The sequence below is a fragment of the Pithys albifrons genome, chromosome 2, assembly GCF_047495875.1.
Source record: "Pithys albifrons albifrons isolate INPA30051 chromosome 2, PitAlb_v1, whole genome shotgun sequence".
In the NCBI taxonomy this organism is placed as follows: Eukaryota; Metazoa; Chordata; class Aves; order Passeriformes; family Thamnophilidae; genus Pithys; species Pithys albifrons.
The window spans coordinates 49923550-49943334 of record NC_092459.1 but is presented as its reverse complement, the minus strand read 5'-3'; the positions used below and the strand labels follow the sequence as shown (position 1 = coordinate 49943334).

Sequence of the window (19785 nt, the reverse complement as noted above, 5' to 3'; positions counted from 1 at the left end):
CAGGAAACATGATACTCACAAGGCAGCATGTCTGGATTGCTAAGATCTGGACAAAGTTATAAAGACCTGAGAGGCATCCAACCTCTCAAAAACCATAGCTATGCCCTTTATCTTGCAAAGATCACGAGGTAGGGTTGTTCCTCTCCAAGCACACTACTCTTTCTCCTGTAATTGGGTCAGCTGTATAGAGGATGTGTTACTGTATTGGGTAAGATGGTGCCAAATTCTAGTGCCACATCTGCCATACAATAGCAGCAACAGGTCCAACTTCCATTACTTTGTGTCAAAGGCTTCTAAGAAGCCTTTATGTTACTGATGGATGGATTCTGGTTAAAACCTGTATTTGCTCATGTTTTCACTTGAATATTCAACAGGTGCAAGGGTTTGAAATGCTACTACAGTAGCCTTAGGTCAAGGCAGATTTCACAAGCCTGTCAATGCTTCAGCAGATGACTAAGTTATTTACATACTTACATTTAAGAGATATCTTAAATAGATTTATAAATAGAACAATGAAGTACATGACAAACCTCAAAAGGTCACTACAGACCTAAAAGTTGCAATATAATTGAAAAACAAAGATCTTAAAAGTTCACAGAACTCCAGCCCTCAAGTGAAGCAACTGCTAGTTTAGGGAACCAATTGTGCCAAGTCATACCAATATTACAGTGTTAATAATTTTAAATTGCTAGTCATCATTTTAAACACTTACAGAGAGATTTTTAAGAACACACATTAAATTATGGTTTCAAATAGTAATGGACATCCTCATCCCCATTAGAGAATGCAGAAAGGGAAGAGAAAGCATCTATTTTTATTCAGAGCTCTGCTGTCAATCATCATGAAATGTACCGGTTTCTGAAGGGCCTAAAATGTACAAGAGTTCAGAGTTTGGGCAGTTACTAGTAACTAGCAGAACTACATTCCTGTAATCTGGCACAACAGATTACAATTTAACTGCACAAACTCTCAGAGTAAATCTATAAAGCTAATGAGGATTGGAAGGAATAACTAAATTGTTAGTGTCATAATAATGTCTTAAGTCTTTATAGTTTGCTGCTTATATCTTTGTCTTTGAGGATGCCTCAGGTAATAGGGATGTCTCAGTGCAAGAGCTTCAGGGCAAGTAATGTATTCTGCCTGCCACAACAGGGTTTGCATCTTGATTTATACCAGTGCATAGAATTGCCCTAAAGAGTAGAGAAGAAACAGAGAAATCTTAAATTCCAGGTATTTCAAAAAAATGAAAGAAAACATCTGAACTCCTTATTACTACTGAAAAAGACTACAAGAATAAAAAATACCTGAAAATAAACATACCAACCAGCAGTAGTATATAATAATCTTGCAGAAGAGCATTTTGGGGACACTCATACTATTTCTTTTCACACTTAGAACTGTCTACTAATTGCTTGCATCGTTCCAACCAATCATATATGCTATTAGGGTGGCTGAAAAAGGTTCTTTCCTGAGAAAGCCACTCAAATCCCCATGAAACACTGTCCCGAACAAACCAGTTTGACTAAACAACAGCAGCAGGAGATTAAAAAAAAAGTCCTAAAATCTAAAATAGCAGATGGTAAATCTCGAATTGCATACTTAAAGTAACAGTATGTGCCTTGAAAGCAAAAGAAGTTTGCACCTAAAATTATACTGTGCTCTCTGCTTTCAGAGCAAAAGGACATTTTTGGACTTTTTTTTAATAATACAAGATTTTTTCTTTGCACTTCATCTAATGACAGTTTTGTTCTTAAGCTGCTATTAAAGGGCACTTTGTATTTGGCAGTCTGGGTATCAGAGACAAGGACATGGCATTATTCCTTCATTTTGCCTGAATGTTTTAAACTTTTTTTTTAGCTTTTAATAGTGCTTACAAAGTAAAGGGGGAGGGGAAGAATACATAAACTTTAATCAGGTTTGGTTTAGACCACATAGAATAACACATTAGAAAAAAAGGCAGTTACTTAAAAATAGTTGTATTTATATTCCACAATTTGCTCAAATACTGTTTGTTGGGTTTTTTTGGTTTTTTTATAAACTTTCTACAGGATGTTTTAAAACAAGTTCTTCACATTGCTTGTCAACTATGTACTTATGGAATTTGAGGGAAATAGTTCTGGTTGTTTTTACAGTTTAACACATATACAGTACCAAAATGATGGTGGTTAGTCACATGCAGTCCATATGAGATTCTAACATAACATTTAGTGAATTTTCTGATGTTGACCACCCCTTTGATGCTGAAGGTAATGCATCTGTAGAAAGCAGAGACTGTAGATTTGGGTTACTGCTCTCTGCATCTTCCAGTTTTTCAGTGTTGTCCTCCCAATTAATGTGGAATCTTGTGACTCTGGGATTAGATGCCAAAATATTCCTTTGAAGCTGGAAAAGAAGACAATATATGGATTGTAGTACGTACATCTCAAACTGGAGTTCACATGCATGTAGGGTTTTTTTCCTCTTAATCCCTGCAGCCTTGTTTGTGTAAAACAATTTGTTTAAAAAGGGAATTTATATAAACGTGAATATATAGTTACTACCTGTGGATCAGAAACACACCAGCAGTACACACCACTTACTCATTTACTCCAATCTCCTACTCAGCAAAATAGCTGCTTTCTTGAGAGGATATTCTAACCCTTCCATGTGTTCAAGGCTGTGTAAGAGCTCCACATGTAAAGTGCAAGTCTTTATTTTTTTATCCAGCTTTCAGTAAAGAAAATTAGTTTTACCTCCCAAAGATTCTGCAAACCACAGTACTTCATAAAATTTTGTTATCAACTTTATGGTATTTGCAATAACTATCAATTCCATCAAATTCCCGTCCTTGTTTAAGAGTACAACCTATCCTTAAATTACCAAACGTCAGACTCATTTTACTAAGTAGATTTATCTACTAAAGTTTTAAAGTAAAGTAGAAAACCATTACTTAGATTTGGAAGATACAAACACTGTGGCAGTAGACATGATTAGTCATATATCTTAGGCTGGCCTTCATTTTCCTTTGAAAACCTGTTGCATTTGTTAATGTATACAGCAAAAAAAAAGCTCATTTTATCTTGAAAGGGGTGAAAGATCATAGGTACATGGAGGATGGCAAATTATCACCACTGGACACTCATTATGAAAGTTAAGACTGATCAAGGAAGTTTGCTTTGTTGATTTTATTCTCCAAGAAAGTATACTCTCATTAAATATTTCCCAACCCCTTATGAAAACTAACAAGATCATTTCTTTTTTATCACCTAGTAAATTTATTACTATCAATTAATTAATTTAATAACCTTCTACTTGTGTGTTGCCATTCTGTCCCAAAGGGGATTTCTTATACAAATGTATGACAGCTTTTGCTGTTCTTTTTCACAGGAGCAAAGTTAGCTTCCTATAGAACAGAGAATGAAAACAAGTAGTTCTAGGCATTTTTAAATTCAAGTGCTTAAAAGAAGTCACCATTTTGGCATTCACAACCAACATAAGTTAAGATTTAAATGAAAGAAAGAAAAAAGAATGTATCAAAAGTTTAAGAATCCTCAAAACAAGCTGTAAATTTGAAAACATACTGAGTATCTGATCCCTGAAAATTAAGTTAAGCATAGGAAAAAAAAAATCACACTATATCACTTCATCTTTTAATTCCAGTCCTGGTTTGTTATCATGAAGGGTATCTTGTTTTAAAACTTAGTCTGCATACTTCCCTTGTCAAGTTGTCCATTCATTGGATAATCATCCAACCAGGTTACCCAACTTACCTCATTTTACACCTAACTTGTTCTTCTGTTTGTTTGTTACAGTTTTGCCAAAACTGCAGCTCTGACACTAGAACAGTGGGTAACAACTCTGGTAAATTAATACCTACAACTTAGTTCCAGGTTGACTGGGCCTAGAAAAGCATTATTCTGTTTTCCTGAAGAACAGAACCACTTGGTCAGCACCTGGTGCAGGTGGCAATAAATCCAATGGTTCATTTCACACAGTCATTGTCAAAGTACAGCCAAGTCTTCAAGATGGTGGAAATTTTCGATAGTTTCTCAGTATTATCCAAATTTATGACAGCTACATGTTACTTGTAGTTTGTTTCTTCAGGTATTTTCCATTATTTGGTGCCTTATTCATGCACTTTATGAAATCACTTGGTGTTTACTAGAGCAAAACATGCCTTACCTTAGAAAAATCTGGCTTTACTGGTGGATTCTCTCTCAGTTCTGTTTCAGTATATTCATTGTTTACATAGTAGCCGACTCTAATAAATTCTTGACCTCGGTAAGTGCATGTAATTAGCACAACTGTTACACCTACTGCGTCTGCATCTGGAATAAGCCCTGGGTTAGGGGCATCAGCCTAAAGGTGAAAGGGAAAGATAAATTAAAATAACATTGACATTATATGCCTTTCTATAAGGACCACCTTAAATAGTATGTTTTAGCAGCTGTGTAGTGACTATATTTAAAACTGTTCTTAAAGTTAACCAGAAAATATACCTGTTTTCACAACATCAACCCTAGATTTAGGGCACTATCCTGCAGAGACAGAATTACTTAAAATACAGCAATGTTGTTGGGTGACATTTCTCATGGGTGATTACGCAGGTTAGATCCAAAACTGCTTTTAAATATATCATCAGCTGAATTATTGTTCAAGCAGGTGTACTAACACCACTCCAATCTACAGCGCTATTGTTCTCCAGCCCATCTTAGTAATTCAGTAGAGCAACGTTACTTTCTTTTGTATCCTCAAAGTTAATTTGGTCTGTGTGTGTGTTTTTAACAAGACTAAATCCTTAAAACTACAGACAGTGATTTATACTTAGCAAGAAGAGCAGAAATGGGCTACAGTGAGGTTTGAGCTGTCCCCCAGATCTCTAGGAAAGGAATAAACCACTTTGACTCTTTCCTAATACCTATGTTTGTTAAAATTTATGCAGTTAAATGCATTGTCTCTGTAAGACACCTGGCATTTTCAGCCAATATGCAAACCTAATTAATAGCCAATCTTCCTCAATGTCGTTTCTTAACATGGCTGTGCAGTTTTCTTATCAATAAAATTTGCCTCGTAAAATGTGGCTCACATCGGTCCCCTAAAATGCTTCTTAACTCCATATTTATTGATAAAATACGTGTTGGAAGAACAAATTGGTATTAATAGTGTGTGTTTGAATGGTTTGGGTTTAACAAACCTTGCCTAAGGACAGAGGATAAACACAGTTAATTCCTGTTATCCTTCTCATCCCTACTTTTCTGTAGTATATATATGCTCCAGCCCAGTGAAATTTGGGAGCTACTGCTCAGGCAGCACTGGCTTCTACTCTTTGCAACTTCAATTCTAAGCCTTCAAAGCAGTGTAGCTTTTTGTAAGAAGTAGATACTTTGCAGGAGGACTAGATGGGTCAGACCTCAGGTACAAATACACCAGAGAGAGCAGAAAAAAACCCCAGGGCATCAGGTAGAACACAACTTCCTCCAGCCCTGAGGGAAACAGAAAATGACCAAATGGCTTTACAACTTGCATATGGATATGGAAAAGATAACCAATGAACAGGACAAGTGCAGAAGCTTGAGGGAACCACAAGAACTGCCAACACAGATTAAATCAGTATTTTAATTCAGTAGTCTTGTTCTAACAGAACCACTTGATTACTTTAAATTCTGCAGTAATGGACAGCAAAAGGACACTGTTCCATTTAACTCTCATGAAACTCAACTGACATCTTAATGTAGGATTTTAGTTTTCCAGATTCTCATTGTCATTCTGTGTCTTTTAATACCCTATGACACACTTCTCGACCCAAGGAAATACTCTGTTCTAATCCTACTTAACTCTCAAGCATTGTTTTGCTGTGTGGAAAACATAATGGAGACTGTTTAAAACCATTCTCAAATTTTGAACTTCCCACCTTTGATGTCAAACCTCTTAATTGCTCAGGAACCAAATGATCGTACACAGGTGGAACAACAAAAAAGAAAAGTTTAGTATGATCAAGTGGTGAATGTGCAGCTGCAAACAGATATTTTGGTATTTGATATATGTATATATATTTATTTAGGCAAAGCAAGGCAGTAGATAAATTTTTACATAAAAATCAACTGTCTTTATATTCCATTCTTATACTATAAATTAAGAATTTTATGAAATCACTCAATGGATATGATCTCTCGAGTTATCTTACCTTTCCACAAGATATTTATTCACATAGCTGTAACTGTGGAGTAGGTAGCAAAGGTCATATTCTCACTTAAAGATAGTAAATTATGTGTTTGTATGCTCAAAAAAGAAATTTCTGTGATTTTATTACAAATCCTGAAGTGCATAGAGAGAAAAAATCAGGTTTCACTATGTATATCTTGGCATTTAGAAATAAATAGCCCAAGCTGTGGGTCTTCACTATTGAAACCTTTTTAAATGTGGGTTGTTTGGTTTTTTTTTGGGGGGGGAGGGGTGTTGGTTTGGTTTTTGTAAAAAAAAGGGGGGGTGCTGCTTGTATAAGTGAAAAGTACATTGATTGTCCATCTTTCTGTATGTGAGGCTGAACCTGATACACAGCTTCCTTTCAGCTAAGGTAGTTTTACCATCCTTTGTATTCTGCCTGTGTGGTACTCCATTTTAGTAGATATTTCAGCCATTTTCCTATCTGGAAAGATCCACAGCATTAGCTGAAACACACACCTCCACAAAGGTCCTTTCCTTATGCTTTCCTTGGTGCACACAATCTCTTTTCTTTATATTACATGCCTCCCGCAGTTCTGTGCTTTGCCCCAGTCTCGACTTCCCTTGCTTGTTCTCTCCGTATCCCAGTCAGCTTCAGTTTGGCAAAAAATAAAATTGCTTCAGTCATCTGCAAAGGCTTTTTGCAGCACTTTGGGTTTTAGTGGACTCCTGCGTACACATTAGCTCAGTCCTACCCTCACCTGAAATCCAGAGCTTTTGAAGCATAATATCCTCAGACCAACAGTACTTTGGAAAGAAATAAAAGGCATACTTTAATATAACACAGGAGTCTCTTACAGGACCCACTACAATCTGAGCAAAACGCCTACTTACCTCCTCCTAATTTAGCTGTGGTGTCATTTATAACCAGGATACAACTGCAGAGTCCATTCTACATAAATTGCAAAACTAGTAATTTACTTTTTGAGACCTTCCCAATCATACAGCCAAAACATGCCTTTTTAGGCACCTGCTTCCTGCTCCTTCCCATCACCATCAGCAATGAATCTTTAACTGATAACATCTTTGACATTAGAAGCATAAATGCCAGCTGATTCCTCTGCACGCACTGCCACAAGGTAGCCCCTTGGAGGGCAACAGAGGATCACCTATTTCTGACCAATTAATGCCATAAGCTATAATTGCTTGAAAATGGAAGAACTGTTAATAAATGCTGCATTTGTTACACATCTGCTTTATTTGTAGTGTGGAAAAATTAGGCCTGGCTCCAAAACCAAACCGGAATGTTTCAAGACTGATTTGCACATCTATGGCTGAGAAATGTCACTTCCGGCCTAATCCTATTCCTTTTGCCTGTCCTTTAAGGAAAAGCAAACCCCACAACAACAAATCACAAAACCCAACCAAAACTTCCCTGGAACTTACCGGATTAATCAAGATGCCTCAAAAATGCTGACAGCATTTTAAAATAGTTACAGTAACAAATAAGAACATGTATTCATTAGCACTTTGGGGTTTTTAGTGCTCATACTCCAGCATGCATTTGCCATTAGTTGAGTGAATTTATAATATTTGGGAAAGTAGCAGGGTCCTTATCTAGTAAGGCACATTCAGTTTCTATCAGATTTTTCATCTGATGGATTTTGCTCTCAGTTTACAAGAAAAATTTAGTATTCCATAGAGAAAAGTGTTTGTTTTAATCAAAATTATAGTTTTGATTATTAAAACCCAACAACACTAAAAAAAAACCCAAAAAACCCTGAAAACAATTACCACCACTAAAGAAGCTACCCCAAACAAACAAAAAAATGCTGCTAGAAGAAATCAGGAAAGTCCACTTCAGGTTTCCTCCCCACCTCCCATTTTGATGACTGAAAAAGAAATCAGAGCAGGCTAGGAAGCCATCTTAGTGCTGCTCTTTCCCCGTTTTCTTTCCCTTCATAATTCCTATTACCTTTTGGCTTTAACAGCAGTATTTTATAGGACTGTCACATGCTCTAGATTTTGTTGCACAGTCTTGATCTACACGCTTTTTTCCTAAATGGCTACTATCTACCACTGTATTTTAGAAATCATTGTATTTTGTTATGATTTAGCATGCTTAGCCAAACATTATGGTTGAACATGGGCCCTGCCAAATAGAAATTAGTTTCTTTTAGTGTTCTGGCTGAGTTTTACACTGATCTTCTGAAGGTGTTGTCTGCATTAACATAGTGCTCTTGATTGTCTGAAACTGCCACCAATTGCATGAGCCTGATGGTGCTGGTGTAAACCAGGAACAGGCACTTCTAAATACCTAGGGATCTAGAATATATTTACAAACCAGACTGGTCTAAGTTATCAGTAGCTGTGGGAACTGTGCTTGTCACTGTCTCTAATTATTGATACCACAAATGAAAAATACAACCACAAAATATCAGGGGCACGAAATGTCAGCTCGTGAGCAGACTTTAAAGGGAGGTCTATCGTATCTGAGGAGTTTACAAGTATTTTTCCTAGCTTACCATTATTTCTCAAGTGCCTCTTAGTTTGAAACAGTCATCTCTAAACAGGTTAGCACAACTACTTCTTAGAAACCATTAAATCAAACTTACCTGAAATACAAACATGTGTCTGCCTGCAGGAACAGGTCCAACTAAAACAGAATCTAACACCTGATCATACTCTTCACTTTCAGCTGAACCCACGTAAATTATTTTCCATTCCAAATCTAAAGCAAAACAGAATAAAAAAAACCAAGTGTTACTTATCATTACAGTTAAGGGTCTTCAGCTCTTATCTGTCTGCAGTTTTGTGTAGCTTAAAATTGCTTCTTTGGCAACAGGCCTAAAATAACAAGGACCTGTCCTCGTGGGGGAGATTTAATGATGCTTGACCCTAACCCCATGAACCTGATTCCACACTGTCCCTCTGGTCAGTTGGAACCATAGGAATCACCCTATTTTCAGAGTGAGGTTAATTTTCAAATTTTATACAGAGAACAGGCCCTTGGATGGCACGTTCAGCATCTTCTCCAAGTCTGTCAACAGCTGCAGCAGAGGAATGCGGCCTATAGACACCTATAGCGCACTGCATGCCTTTAATACTGACTCACCTCCCACCTACAAATTCCCACTTTCCACATACACACCTCACACCTTAAATTGCACAGATTACAGAAGATGGTTGAGTAAGAAAACCCACTGTGTAAGCACTAGGCAAGCTAACTCTATGTCCCCATTCCTTCACACCTCACTTGTGTAACCCACAAAGTATGTAAAATTGTTGTAGCGTGACTAGATCATATTCTTAAATATACTGGTGCTTGCATTTTATCTGCATCCTGAAATTGAATTATAGGCAGAAAAAAATTTCAATGTAGTATTTTACTTCTTAAAATAATGCTCCAAATCCAAGTATTTCTTTCACTTCAGTTTTAATAACTCACCCTTTCCCTCACAGGTGTTTGAAAGTTGAAATTGCAAATTAGCCCTCATTAGCTCTTCCTGGGCCAGCTTTTCACCTTCTCTTTTTGATTGAAAAACACATAAGTAAATACACATATGGGAATTATCTTAAGAGACAGACTGTTGGGTTTCAGATCACCATTACAAAAACTACGACTGACACTTTTTTAATAATGGAACTGTTGCTTTAGAACTGTACTTAAAAACTGACCTAGTGCATTTCCCCCCCCCCCCCCCCCCCTTAGCTATGCAAAAGCACAAACCTGTACCCCATTACATTTGTTTGATAACTACACTTCGCAAAATTCAAAGGTCTGCATTGTGGTTTCTTGATGCAGGAATAGTACTTAAGCATAGAAAAAAAAACTTAGCACTTCAACAGAACTTGGCTGCTTTAGGATTGCAATTGTTTCTTCTCATTAGTGAATTCTTCTTATTATGCTTATCATCACTGCAGGTTTTCCAGGTGTAACTAACAAATAGGGCTTGGGAAGGGGGTTTACTCCTCTGTACAGCACAGCACAGTTGGCCACGTACTGTATCAGAGGTTTTATTTACCTCTTAAGCATGTAGTACCAGCTGTTGACAGTATTGCAAGGTACTCATCCAGGACAATTAAGGAGCTTTCTTGTCTTCATCTGAGGACAAGTTACTACTTTACAAGAAGTGAGGACTTTTAGGCTAAACTGCTTATCACACCATCCTATGCCATTATTCTAGGAAAACAATATAAAGCTCATTCTAAACCATTGTTATTTAGTCCTAAAACTGGACTTTTAAAAAGTAAGTTTTCAATTATACGTTTAATAGCAAACTTAATGTTGTTTAGGTTAAGTACCTTGATACAGAACAACTTGAAGAGAGGTCTGGGATTTGTGAATTACAAATTTTAAGATCAGTGTTGCACAGAACTACCCAAAGAGGAAACACCACAGTAAACAGATGTATTAGCAGCATAGGAAAGCTAAGGCAATGACTTTTCACCAAGTATGCAAAGGCTATGTTTAATCTTATTTTTGAATGCACAAGACAGACTTTTTAAATGCACAAGATAGACTACATGATAAATTTGGGATGAACAGTGTTATCTTCCATTTAGGTGGGGGAAGGAAACTGAGAATTTTCCTTGGACCATCTGTAATTCTTCTCATCCTGGCTGTCCAGGATTAACTTTAACATAAATCCAGAGTGTGAGGAGCACATCAGATACAGCTGTGTGCAACTGGAAGGAAAACCCTAACACCTTGCACCAACCCCTGTGACGGGCACTGCCACCTGCCACAGCAGGTGCCAACGAGAGGTCCAGTGCTGTGCCTCACATGAGGCCAGGCTGGCTGCAGAGATCCAGCCAGCACCCGGGGCACGGAGCACAGCTCCAGCCGCAGAAGGGCTCGGGACCGGCGGCGGAAGCCTAGAGGAAATCCCTGGCTCAGGCGAGACTTCCTCTGAAGTTCCCGCCACCGCGGCCGTCCCTCCCTCCCTCGCTCCCTGCGTGCACTGTCACAGCCCCATGCCGGCACACACGAGCACACGCTGCTGCAGAGGCCGGCGGGGTGAGGCGAGCTGAGCCGCAGCGATGGCGAGCTTGCCGGGCGAGAGCACCCAGGCTTAGCCGGGACAGCACCCAGCTGCCCTTCTCCTCGGCCCTGCCCTCGCCCCTCCGCCCGCGGGGCTCCCTGGCGAGCAAGCGGCGCTGGGCTTCCGCCACCTGCCAGCCAGGCAGCTGTGCCCTCCCGCTCACAGCAGCCCCAGCCGGGCGGCATCCTCCTCCTCCTCCTGCTGCTGGGCAGCAGCCGCTGTCCCGCCCCGCGGCGCTGCGGGAGCGCCCCGCGTTCCCTGCTCGCCCCGCGCCGTTCGAAACTCCCGCCCGCGGGGCGACGCGCGGCCTCTCGGGGTTCGTCCCGCGGCCGCCGGGGCGCGGCGCTGCGGAGCGCAGCGGGGCGAGGGCGGCCCGCGGCCCGCCCGGCCCGGGGACAAGGCGGGAGCGCGGCACAGCCCCCGGCTCGGGACTGGGGTCCCCGCGGGGTGGCCAGGCCGGAGCCACCCCCCTCGGGCTGGCGCCGCCCGTAACTTTCGAGTGACTTCCAAAAATAGTGGCAGGCGGCGGCCCCCTCCCCCGCGGGGGGTGCCTGCAGCCAGCGCGCCGAGCCGAGCCGACCCCCTGCCCCGCGCACCGACCCCCTGCCAGCACCCGGGGCCAGCCCGCCCGCCCCTGCCTCCCACCGTGAATTTTTTTCTCTCAATTTTTTTTTTCTTTTTAGTATTAAAATGGAGCACGAGGTCAACCAAAGCATCCCCGCGGAGCTGTTTCCGCGCTCCGAGCACGGCCGCGGCTGCAGGCGCAGCATCCCGAGCGCCGCGGGGATGCGCGGCCGCCGAGCCCGGCTCAACCCTCCTGTCTCCCGCTCGCTCCCCCCACGCACACACAAAGCTGGCAACATGGCTACCTCCACTCTAACAAGTTCCTCGCAACTTGCGGCAGCTCGCAGCCTCGCCGGCGGCGGGGACAGGCGGCGGGCCCGGCGCGGCGTCCAGGGCGGGCGGACAACGCCAAGTTTGCCCGGCGCCGGGCTCGGCGGGAGCGGCACAGCCCCTCGCCCGGCCGGCACAGCCCCTCGGCTCGGCACGGCGATGCGGCCAAGGAGCAGACACTGCTAAATTGTAGGCGCAGGCCTGTGCAAAGTTTAAGCCTAAAAAGCCCCGAGCTCAGAGCCTGGGGTCGCAAAATCCGTACCGGGGAGAGAAAATGTACTCACCTTCAGACAGGTCCTCTATGCACTCGAATGTGATTTCGAACTGGAAAGGATTGTAGAAAGGAGAAGGATTATCCAACACCACTACATTGTTCACCTGAACCTTTGCCATATTTTGGAAAAAAACACAAACAATAGGCAGAGCGTGTTAACGCCGCGCACCGAAGTCCTCCGTGCCGGGCTCCCGCAGCGCACCAGCCCCCGCGCCGCTGCCCGAGCGAGGCTGCAGGGCGGCGACTTCCACAAACTTTTTTTTTTCCTCCCCTTTTATTTACACCGGGAACGCTCCACACTCTTCGCCGCTTTCCCTATTTCACTCAACTACAGCCCATTCTGCCCCTGCTCGCCGCCAGCGCCCGCCCGGATTGGCCGCTCGTCGGCCGAGGGCCCTCCCTCCGCGGGCACCGAGCGCCGGCCAGAGCGGCTCCCGCGCCCGCCCGCCCCGCGCCGCCCCCGGCAGCGCCCCCGCGCGGGCAGCGCCCGCAACCGCCCGCCTGCAACCGGCACCGCGGGGCGGGGGAGTGAGCGGCATCCTTGGGGTTTGACTGCCAGGAAAGGGACACAGAGCTCATCGACAGCCCCTTCGTTCTGTGTGCCTTAAAAAAAAATTGAAGTCCAAGGGAGGGGAAAGGTTTTACCGTGTAACTCCTGGTCAGCTCTTAACAACTAAGAAGTAGATAGGTGTGAAACCATCTGTAGATGGGTTTGAAAGCTATGGCCCTGCAAGAATTTTATTTGCAAAGAAAAAATGTTAAATCCCAAGGTGTGGATTTATTTCCATTGCTGGCGTATAGCTCATGGGAGTGTATTTATCATGCCTACCACATTGTTATTAAAGGAATGTATGGCTAGGCTCTGTGAATGAAGATTTGGGAAGGGCTCTACCCACGTGGGTGTGTCCTTGGAGCCTGTGCAGTGGATTTTTTAGGTGAGGCACAGCGTGTGCAGAACTCTTAAGATTCAGCTGCGTGCTTGGCCATTTTGTCTGGATCTTGCTTTTGCCAAGAAAGGTTGAACCAGATGATCCTTGAGGTCCTTCCAACCTGGTTTTCTGTGATTCTGTAATATCAGATGGGAGAAGAGATGTCACACAGAAAAACACTCCATCAAATCAACAAGCTGTATATGAGCTTTCAGAGCCTTTCCTGGATGTAGGATTTGTGTCAGATATCATCCTTTTTTAGACAAATGATATTTTCTGCCCATGCATGTATACAACTAAACATGCTCATAAGGTTCATCTGCCATGGCCAAGCGAGCTTGGATGGTGACAGTGAAGTCCTCAGGACTAGAACCTACAGCCCCCGGTATTCCCAGGAGGACTCCCCATCCAAGTACTAACCAGGGCTGACCCTGCTTGGCTTCTGAGACCTGACAGGGTCAAGTGTCAGGGAGGCATTTAACTGCCTATTTAAGGAATAAGAAGGCTCAGATTGATATAGATATGTTTCCTGGTGTATTACCTTGTATTTAAAGCTGTGTGAACTGTAAAGGTTTATATGGGCCAAAGAAGAAATTAATTTGCTTTCAAAATGTTCATCCTCTGCATGTTTTAAACAATATGAGACCACACCCACCTTGGGAAGTGCCCTCAGCTTAAAATGGAGGCTGGAAGAATAGTAGGGCAAAATATCATAACTAAATTACAGCCATGGGTAGAACAGGAACAAAACATAATCTTTTATCAATCTGCTTCAGGCAAGAATATAAGAAGCACTATATCTGAACAAGGCAAAAAGCTACTTGATGCAAGGGCTCCTTTAAAAGTTTTATTTAGCCTTATTTATAAAGGGGAAGATTCACAAGTGTTTAAAGGAATCCTAGGTGGGTTTTTATATGCTAAGAATGTGCAATGTGAAGTCCTGTATAAACAGCAGCTGCAATGCTTGGGAAGAGTGAAAATACTCTCATCCAGCACTCACCATGGAATTGTTCTCAACACTTCCCAGAATAAGCAATTTTACTGTCAAAATGCACCAAACTAATCCAATCAAACAGGAAGGTGCATGAGTCTTTCAGCATTCCCTAATAAGAATGAAAGCAGCGATTCACTTGCAGGCTATTCCTGTGGGGCTCTGCCATGTGCTGTGAGGCCCTTGTGGATTGGGGTGGTTTCAGCTCTTTGTCGTGTTTGTGGGTTTTTTTCGTTTCTCCGTGCTGGTTGTGGTGGGTCTGGGTGCTGCTGGGGTCCCAGGTGCCAGGTCACCCCCGTGTCGGGGCTGTGCAGGGTATCAGGCTCATGAGCCTGACCCCGCGGGAGGCTGCACTGCCCCATCAGCCCCACGGCACCAACCTCTTGGCCATGGGGCAGCACTTGGCTGTGGGGAGCCCCTGAGCAAAGGCTTGCTGGTTTGCTTGCAGGTTTGCTGGTGGGTGCCCCAGTGGGACAGGCGACAGCATGGCCCGAGTTCGGCTGTGCCACTGCTGCTGGAGAGGCCACCAACAGAGGGGCTGTGTAGGGAACGGAGCATGCCTGCTACACAGCTGTGCTGTCGGGAAACCATCCCCTGCCTCTGTTTGAGAAGGAGGGATGGGTAACACAATTGGCTGTGAGACAGTGCACGTTCCCTGTGCAGCTGGAGTGCCATGTTGTGCAGCAGAGGAAGCCATTTGCGTGGCACAGCAGCCCTGCGAGGAGGCTGTCCCATGGCTGCCACCACAGGGCACAGGCAGAAGTGACACAACACTGTAGTGTTGCCTGATGCCTAAATTCCTGTGGAAATAGACACTCAGAAACAATATTAATGGAGAAAGATAGATGGTATACCTTTATTGAAAGCTTTCAAGGTGCACACCCGAGGTCTGCACACACACATGCACAGGCCCACACGTGCACACAGACATGCACATGGACATGCACACAGACGTGCATACAGACATGCACACATATATGCCCACACATGACCAGGGAAGTCACAGCTTTTATAACTTCTCCAGTAATTACCATATAAGATATCTATAACCAACCATGATTCTCGTTTCCCTCTGTGCCCCACCCATAGAGGTTATCAGAACTGCCCCTTGGAGAAGTTCTAGAACTTTCAGGCCTTCTTCTTGTGTTTTGTCTTCACGCTATCTACAGGTGGTTTCTTACAAGCACCATGGCCTTGGCAGGGCATGAGAAAGCTCACCAATCCATGAGAAAGAGCTTTAGTAACTCACCTAAGATGTGAACAACCTAGGAGAATCTATGTAAGTTAAATAATCTCAAAAATCTACAAAATATACTAAAATCCTTAGCCATCAGTAATGACATTCTTCACACCTCTGTGGGGACACAGCAGAGTGCCCAGTGCTTGGGGCGGGGTGTGTGAGTTGTGTATCCTCACCATAGGAAGAGATTCTGCATGGAAATTAATGCACAGCCAGGCTCCAGTACTGCCTGGTGTGGTTATTTTGTGTTTTCATAATTCTGATGTGTGATTGACTGCCCAGGTTATTTTGTGCAGAGTCCAGGAAGACAAGTATGATTGGACATGGTGGAGGAGATTCCTTACAGCAAGCTGAAGTTAGCAGAAAACATAATGTATTTCCAGTAACTTCCTGCTGGCCACAAGCGAACCAGTGGGTACTGTCATGGGCTGTGCTGCAATGAGGAGTTCTCTGCAGCCTCTCTTCCCTGAACCAAATGACGGGGAGGGAGGTTCTTGTGCACGTTTTGTCACAGAATTCCAGGAGATTTTAGGCTGGTTGCAGCTTGTCAACTACTAGGATATTTTGAGCTGAATACTGTAGTGAAAAACGAGGGCTAAAGATAGAGAAGAAGCTGGGAAATAGGGAATGGAAGGATTGAAAGGAGCTGCACGTACTTGCTAATGTGTGGCTGTTTCCACAGTTGTGCAGGGTTTTAGACTTGCCATCCACATAGTGTCTTGTATAATGTGTAGATTTACTGGGAAGCCTTTTGTTTATTTTTCTTCCCCCAGTTCATCCTTGGGGATCTTTGGATTTTCACTTTTGCTTAATACTTGGAGGGACCCAAAATCTCATAAAGAAATTTAATTGCCTTAGTTTAAGGGAAGAATTTGCCTCTGCTGCCTGGGGCAAAGTGTTATATGATGACTGAAATATATTTCTTTTTCTAAACTTTGCAGCTCCAAATTTTTGCCTGTTTTAGTAGTTGAAGAGGACATGAATGAGTCCATTCCATAATTTTGTGATCTTTGCATTTTCCCTAATTTTCAATATTATCTGGCAGACATACAGTCTTCTTAGCCCAATCTCTTCTGGTCACTTAACAAAGTCCTAAAAAAATCACAATCAAACATGGGAAGCTTAACAGAATCTGCTCCACAGCTCCAGGCTAACCTGCCACAACACTCGTGGGTTTGCCTCCCAGTACCTGTAGAGTGAGTTATGTGGTAGAGGTATGCGGTGGAGCTACCCTGCTGGTTTGCCTTCTGTCCGTGGCACAAGTCAGTGTGCTAGGTCCCTTTCTTTCACTCAAGTGTGCTCCTGCATTTTAAGGAAAAGACTGATCAAGGCAATTGATTCTTCAGGCTTGACAGTGACTGCTGTGAAGGACTTTGGGGAGTGGAATTTGGAAGCTGGAGCACTGGTGCTTGCAGATGGAGGACTTTGTTGCATTGATGAGTTCAACAGTATCAAAGAACATGACAGAACCAGTATCCATGAAGCAATGGAGCAACAAACCATCAGTGTTGCAAAGGCAGGGTAAGTGGCATGTTAACATATGTGATAAAACAACATAGGATGTTTGATGTTTCTCTTGTACTTACAAGTTGGAAGGAGGTTTGTCATGCTGATTAAATATATCTCTTTTCCTTGTGGTACTTAATAGTTTTGTTGTCAGCAGTATTCTTAAACTAGAGGAGTCAGCGTTTCAAAGGACAGTGCACTGGACCAGAGGTCGCAAGCAATCAGACTAAGTACATCCCTTCTTTCACTGTTGTTTTGAATCTACCACTGTAGGCCAGGCACTTTCCTAAGAAAACTTGTTCTTTTCCTTGTCCTTTGCTGCAAGTGGTCATAGCAGTCATACGTGAAATGAGGAACTTTGTAACTTTTTTTGTTGTAACTCAGAAAGTAGGTCTTCATTTCACCAATATCATAGAATCAATTAAGTTGGAAAAGACCTCTGAGATCACCAAGTCTAACCTTTGACTGATCACCACCATATCCACTAGACCATAGCACTAAGTGCCATGTCCAGTCATTGCCTGAACACTTCCAGGGATGGTAACTCCACCACCTCTCTGGGCAGCCCATTCCAATGCTTGGCCACCCTTTCAGTGAAGAAATTCTTCCTGATGTCCAACCTGAACCTCCCCTGGCACAGCTTGATGTTATGTCCTCTTGTCCTGTCAAACCCAATAATACTGCATGGTAAAGAAAGCAGACCAAGAGATTTCCATGCTGCTGAATTTTATGTGTTGGGCATGGCATAAACATAAACTCCTGCTTACTTTAAGTTCCTCCTCTCTTTTTTCAAAGTAGTGTGTGTTCAAATCTGCTATTCCTGCCACCACCCCTACCCACCACTTGGATGTTTGAGCTCATATTTCATTCTGTCAATTATATACAGTTCTTGTCCAGGCCCAAATAATTTCCTGGCTCGTATTACTGCAATTCCTGCTACTCAGAAGGAATCACCCTTTCCGTATTCCTTTATATTGCCTTCAGCTCAGCTCTTGCTCCTATCACATCTTGGCTACTCTAACTGATCATGTCATTTCCTTATTCTGAGCATTTCTAGCCTCTTTGGCAGACACCAGTGAAGTGATGTCAGTCTCACCTGGGTGATAACTAGCCTTTGCCAGTAATGCAGCTGGGCACAAATATTTGGAATCAACATGGTCCTGTCTCCTTAGTAAGACAGCAACACATTTTAGCTGGGTTTCTTGTTGCATTTGGTTGGGTTTTGTAGACTCCAAACACTGTGTACTAACTTGCACATGTAGCCTCGGTTGCTCACTTTGAAGGACTACCATACAATGAGGATTTTTTGAGTAGTATCTTAGCACAGATAGGTTAAGTGCCTTGTTAAATTAGGTCTTATTTTGGTGCATGGGAGATAAGGTTTTCTTCCTGTTGGGTATAAGCTAGTGGAAGATCTGTGGTCCTTCCTCTCAGTTATAGAACTTTGGACATGAGGCTGCAGTTACTCAGGAGCTGACTAGAAATAGCTCAGTGACAAACCAAAGTTAGAATGCTGCTGCTGCCTTAACCAAAAAGAGTGCATTCAGACTACTAGAATAAAATAATCTCTCCCCACATCTAAAAGTACATGCTGGGGCATCATGGGTAAGAGAGGAAATTAGCTGCCTCAGTCGATATGGTTGCCATGGTTGTTTGCTTCAGTTCAGGTTCATGTTTGCACACAGGAATAAAACATATGTATGTTATGTTTTATTTTATTATCTGAAAAGTAATGTTGGTTTTCACTATTTAGGGACCTAGCTGTATATAGAGATTACTTGTGGCAATATTAGTCAGTTACTTTTGGTATCCTGATCACTGTCTCTCTAGTTGTTACTCTCTTACTGAGAAAAGCTGTACATATAATAAAAATTAATACAAAAACTGTGTACATTGTTTAGCTCTTAAGGTCTTTCAAGGTAAGGTGTGCTCTTTATAGCAAAAAAACATGAAAATTTTTAAACACTTTGGAATTATTTTCCCTACCCAATTTAATTCAACCATAATGTTCACCATATTTTCTTCTAGCTTGGTGTGCAAGCTTAATACAAGGACAACTATTCTGGCAGCAACAAACCCAAAAGGCCATTATGACCCTAATGAGTCTGTCTCTGTCAACATAGCTCTTGGCAGTCCCCTGTTGAGCAGATTTGACCTGGTCTTAGTGTTGTTAGATACAAAGAATGAGGAATGGGACCGCATCATTTCATCCTTCATCTTGCAAAATAAAGGTAAGAGTAGTCTTTTTAATTTATGAGGTGTTTTTTTTGATTGGTTGGTTCTGGTTTTGTTTTTTCTTGGTTTTTTATTACCCTACCTTTGTTTATTTTATTATCCTTGAGTCTTTCATATTAATCAGTGAATATGTTTTTGTTATGGTGAATTTCTGCTGTGTGGTTGTTTTTCAAGTAGGACTAAGATAGAAATCACTAATTAATTAAGAGTGATGAGCTGAGAACACTATACTTTTACTCTGGGATCATTTACAAGAGATTGCAACCCAGGCTGCTCAGCAAGTGGTTGGTTTCCATCTTGTGTCTTTACATTGTGTGATCTGCAGATCCTAAACTCCATGCAATTGTACTTGATGTTAATGGGGAACCTAATTCAGGCAGAACAGATCAGAGCTGCACATGCTGCAGGGCTCAAAGAATGAACAATGGTGTTCCTGGTGTGGAGCTGTGTGCTCTGGAGTTAGTGAAGGCAGTGTGGTTTGATTTTAACCAGCCCCTTCCCCATCCACTTCAGGAACATGAATGTGATTG

At 42.5% G+C, this 19785-nt stretch overlaps 2 protein-coding genes across 2 annotated transcripts in view; one reads left to right on the top strand and one right to left on the bottom strand.

Moving 5' to 3' along the window:
* MCM9 (minichromosome maintenance 9 homologous recombination repair factor) overlaps positions 1-19785 on the top strand; it is a 49420-nt gene that overhangs the window by 18402 nt on the left and 11233 nt on the right. Inside the window, exons 8-9 of the mRNA XM_071548969.1 lie at positions 16861-17035; positions 19049-19251. Of these exons, the coding sequence (XP_071405070.1) occupies positions 16861-17035; positions 19049-19251 (378 nt within the window). The remainder of the gene's footprint in view (positions 1-16860; positions 17036-19048; positions 19252-19785) is intronic.
* On the bottom strand, positions 532-12751 carry ASF1A (anti-silencing function 1A histone chaperone). Its single transcript, XM_071548968.1, has 4 exons — positions 12365-12751; positions 8757-8872; positions 4162-4338; positions 532-2382 (listed from the first exon to the last, which is right to left on the bottom strand). The coding sequence occupies exons 1-4, from the start codon at positions 12471-12473 to the stop codon at positions 2170-2172; spliced, it is 615 nt and encodes a 204-aa protein (XP_071405069.1). The 5' UTR covers positions 12474-12751; the 3' UTR covers positions 532-2169.

Bases quoted from the DNA above. Each gene is read 5' to 3' on its own strand.
- ASF1A (XM_071548968.1), bottom strand. From the start codon at position 12,473: ATGGCAAAGGTTCAGGTGAACAATGTAGTGGTGTTGGATAATCCTTCT. The intron at 8,873-12,364 runs GTGAGTACATTT...GTTTTGCTTTAG, and splicing joins CATAGAGGACCTGTCTGAAG to ATTTGGAATGGAAAATAATT. The intron at 4,339-8,756 runs GTAAGTTTGATT...TTTCACCTTTAG, and splicing joins GACACATGTTTGTATTTCAG to GCTGATGCCCCTAACCCAGG.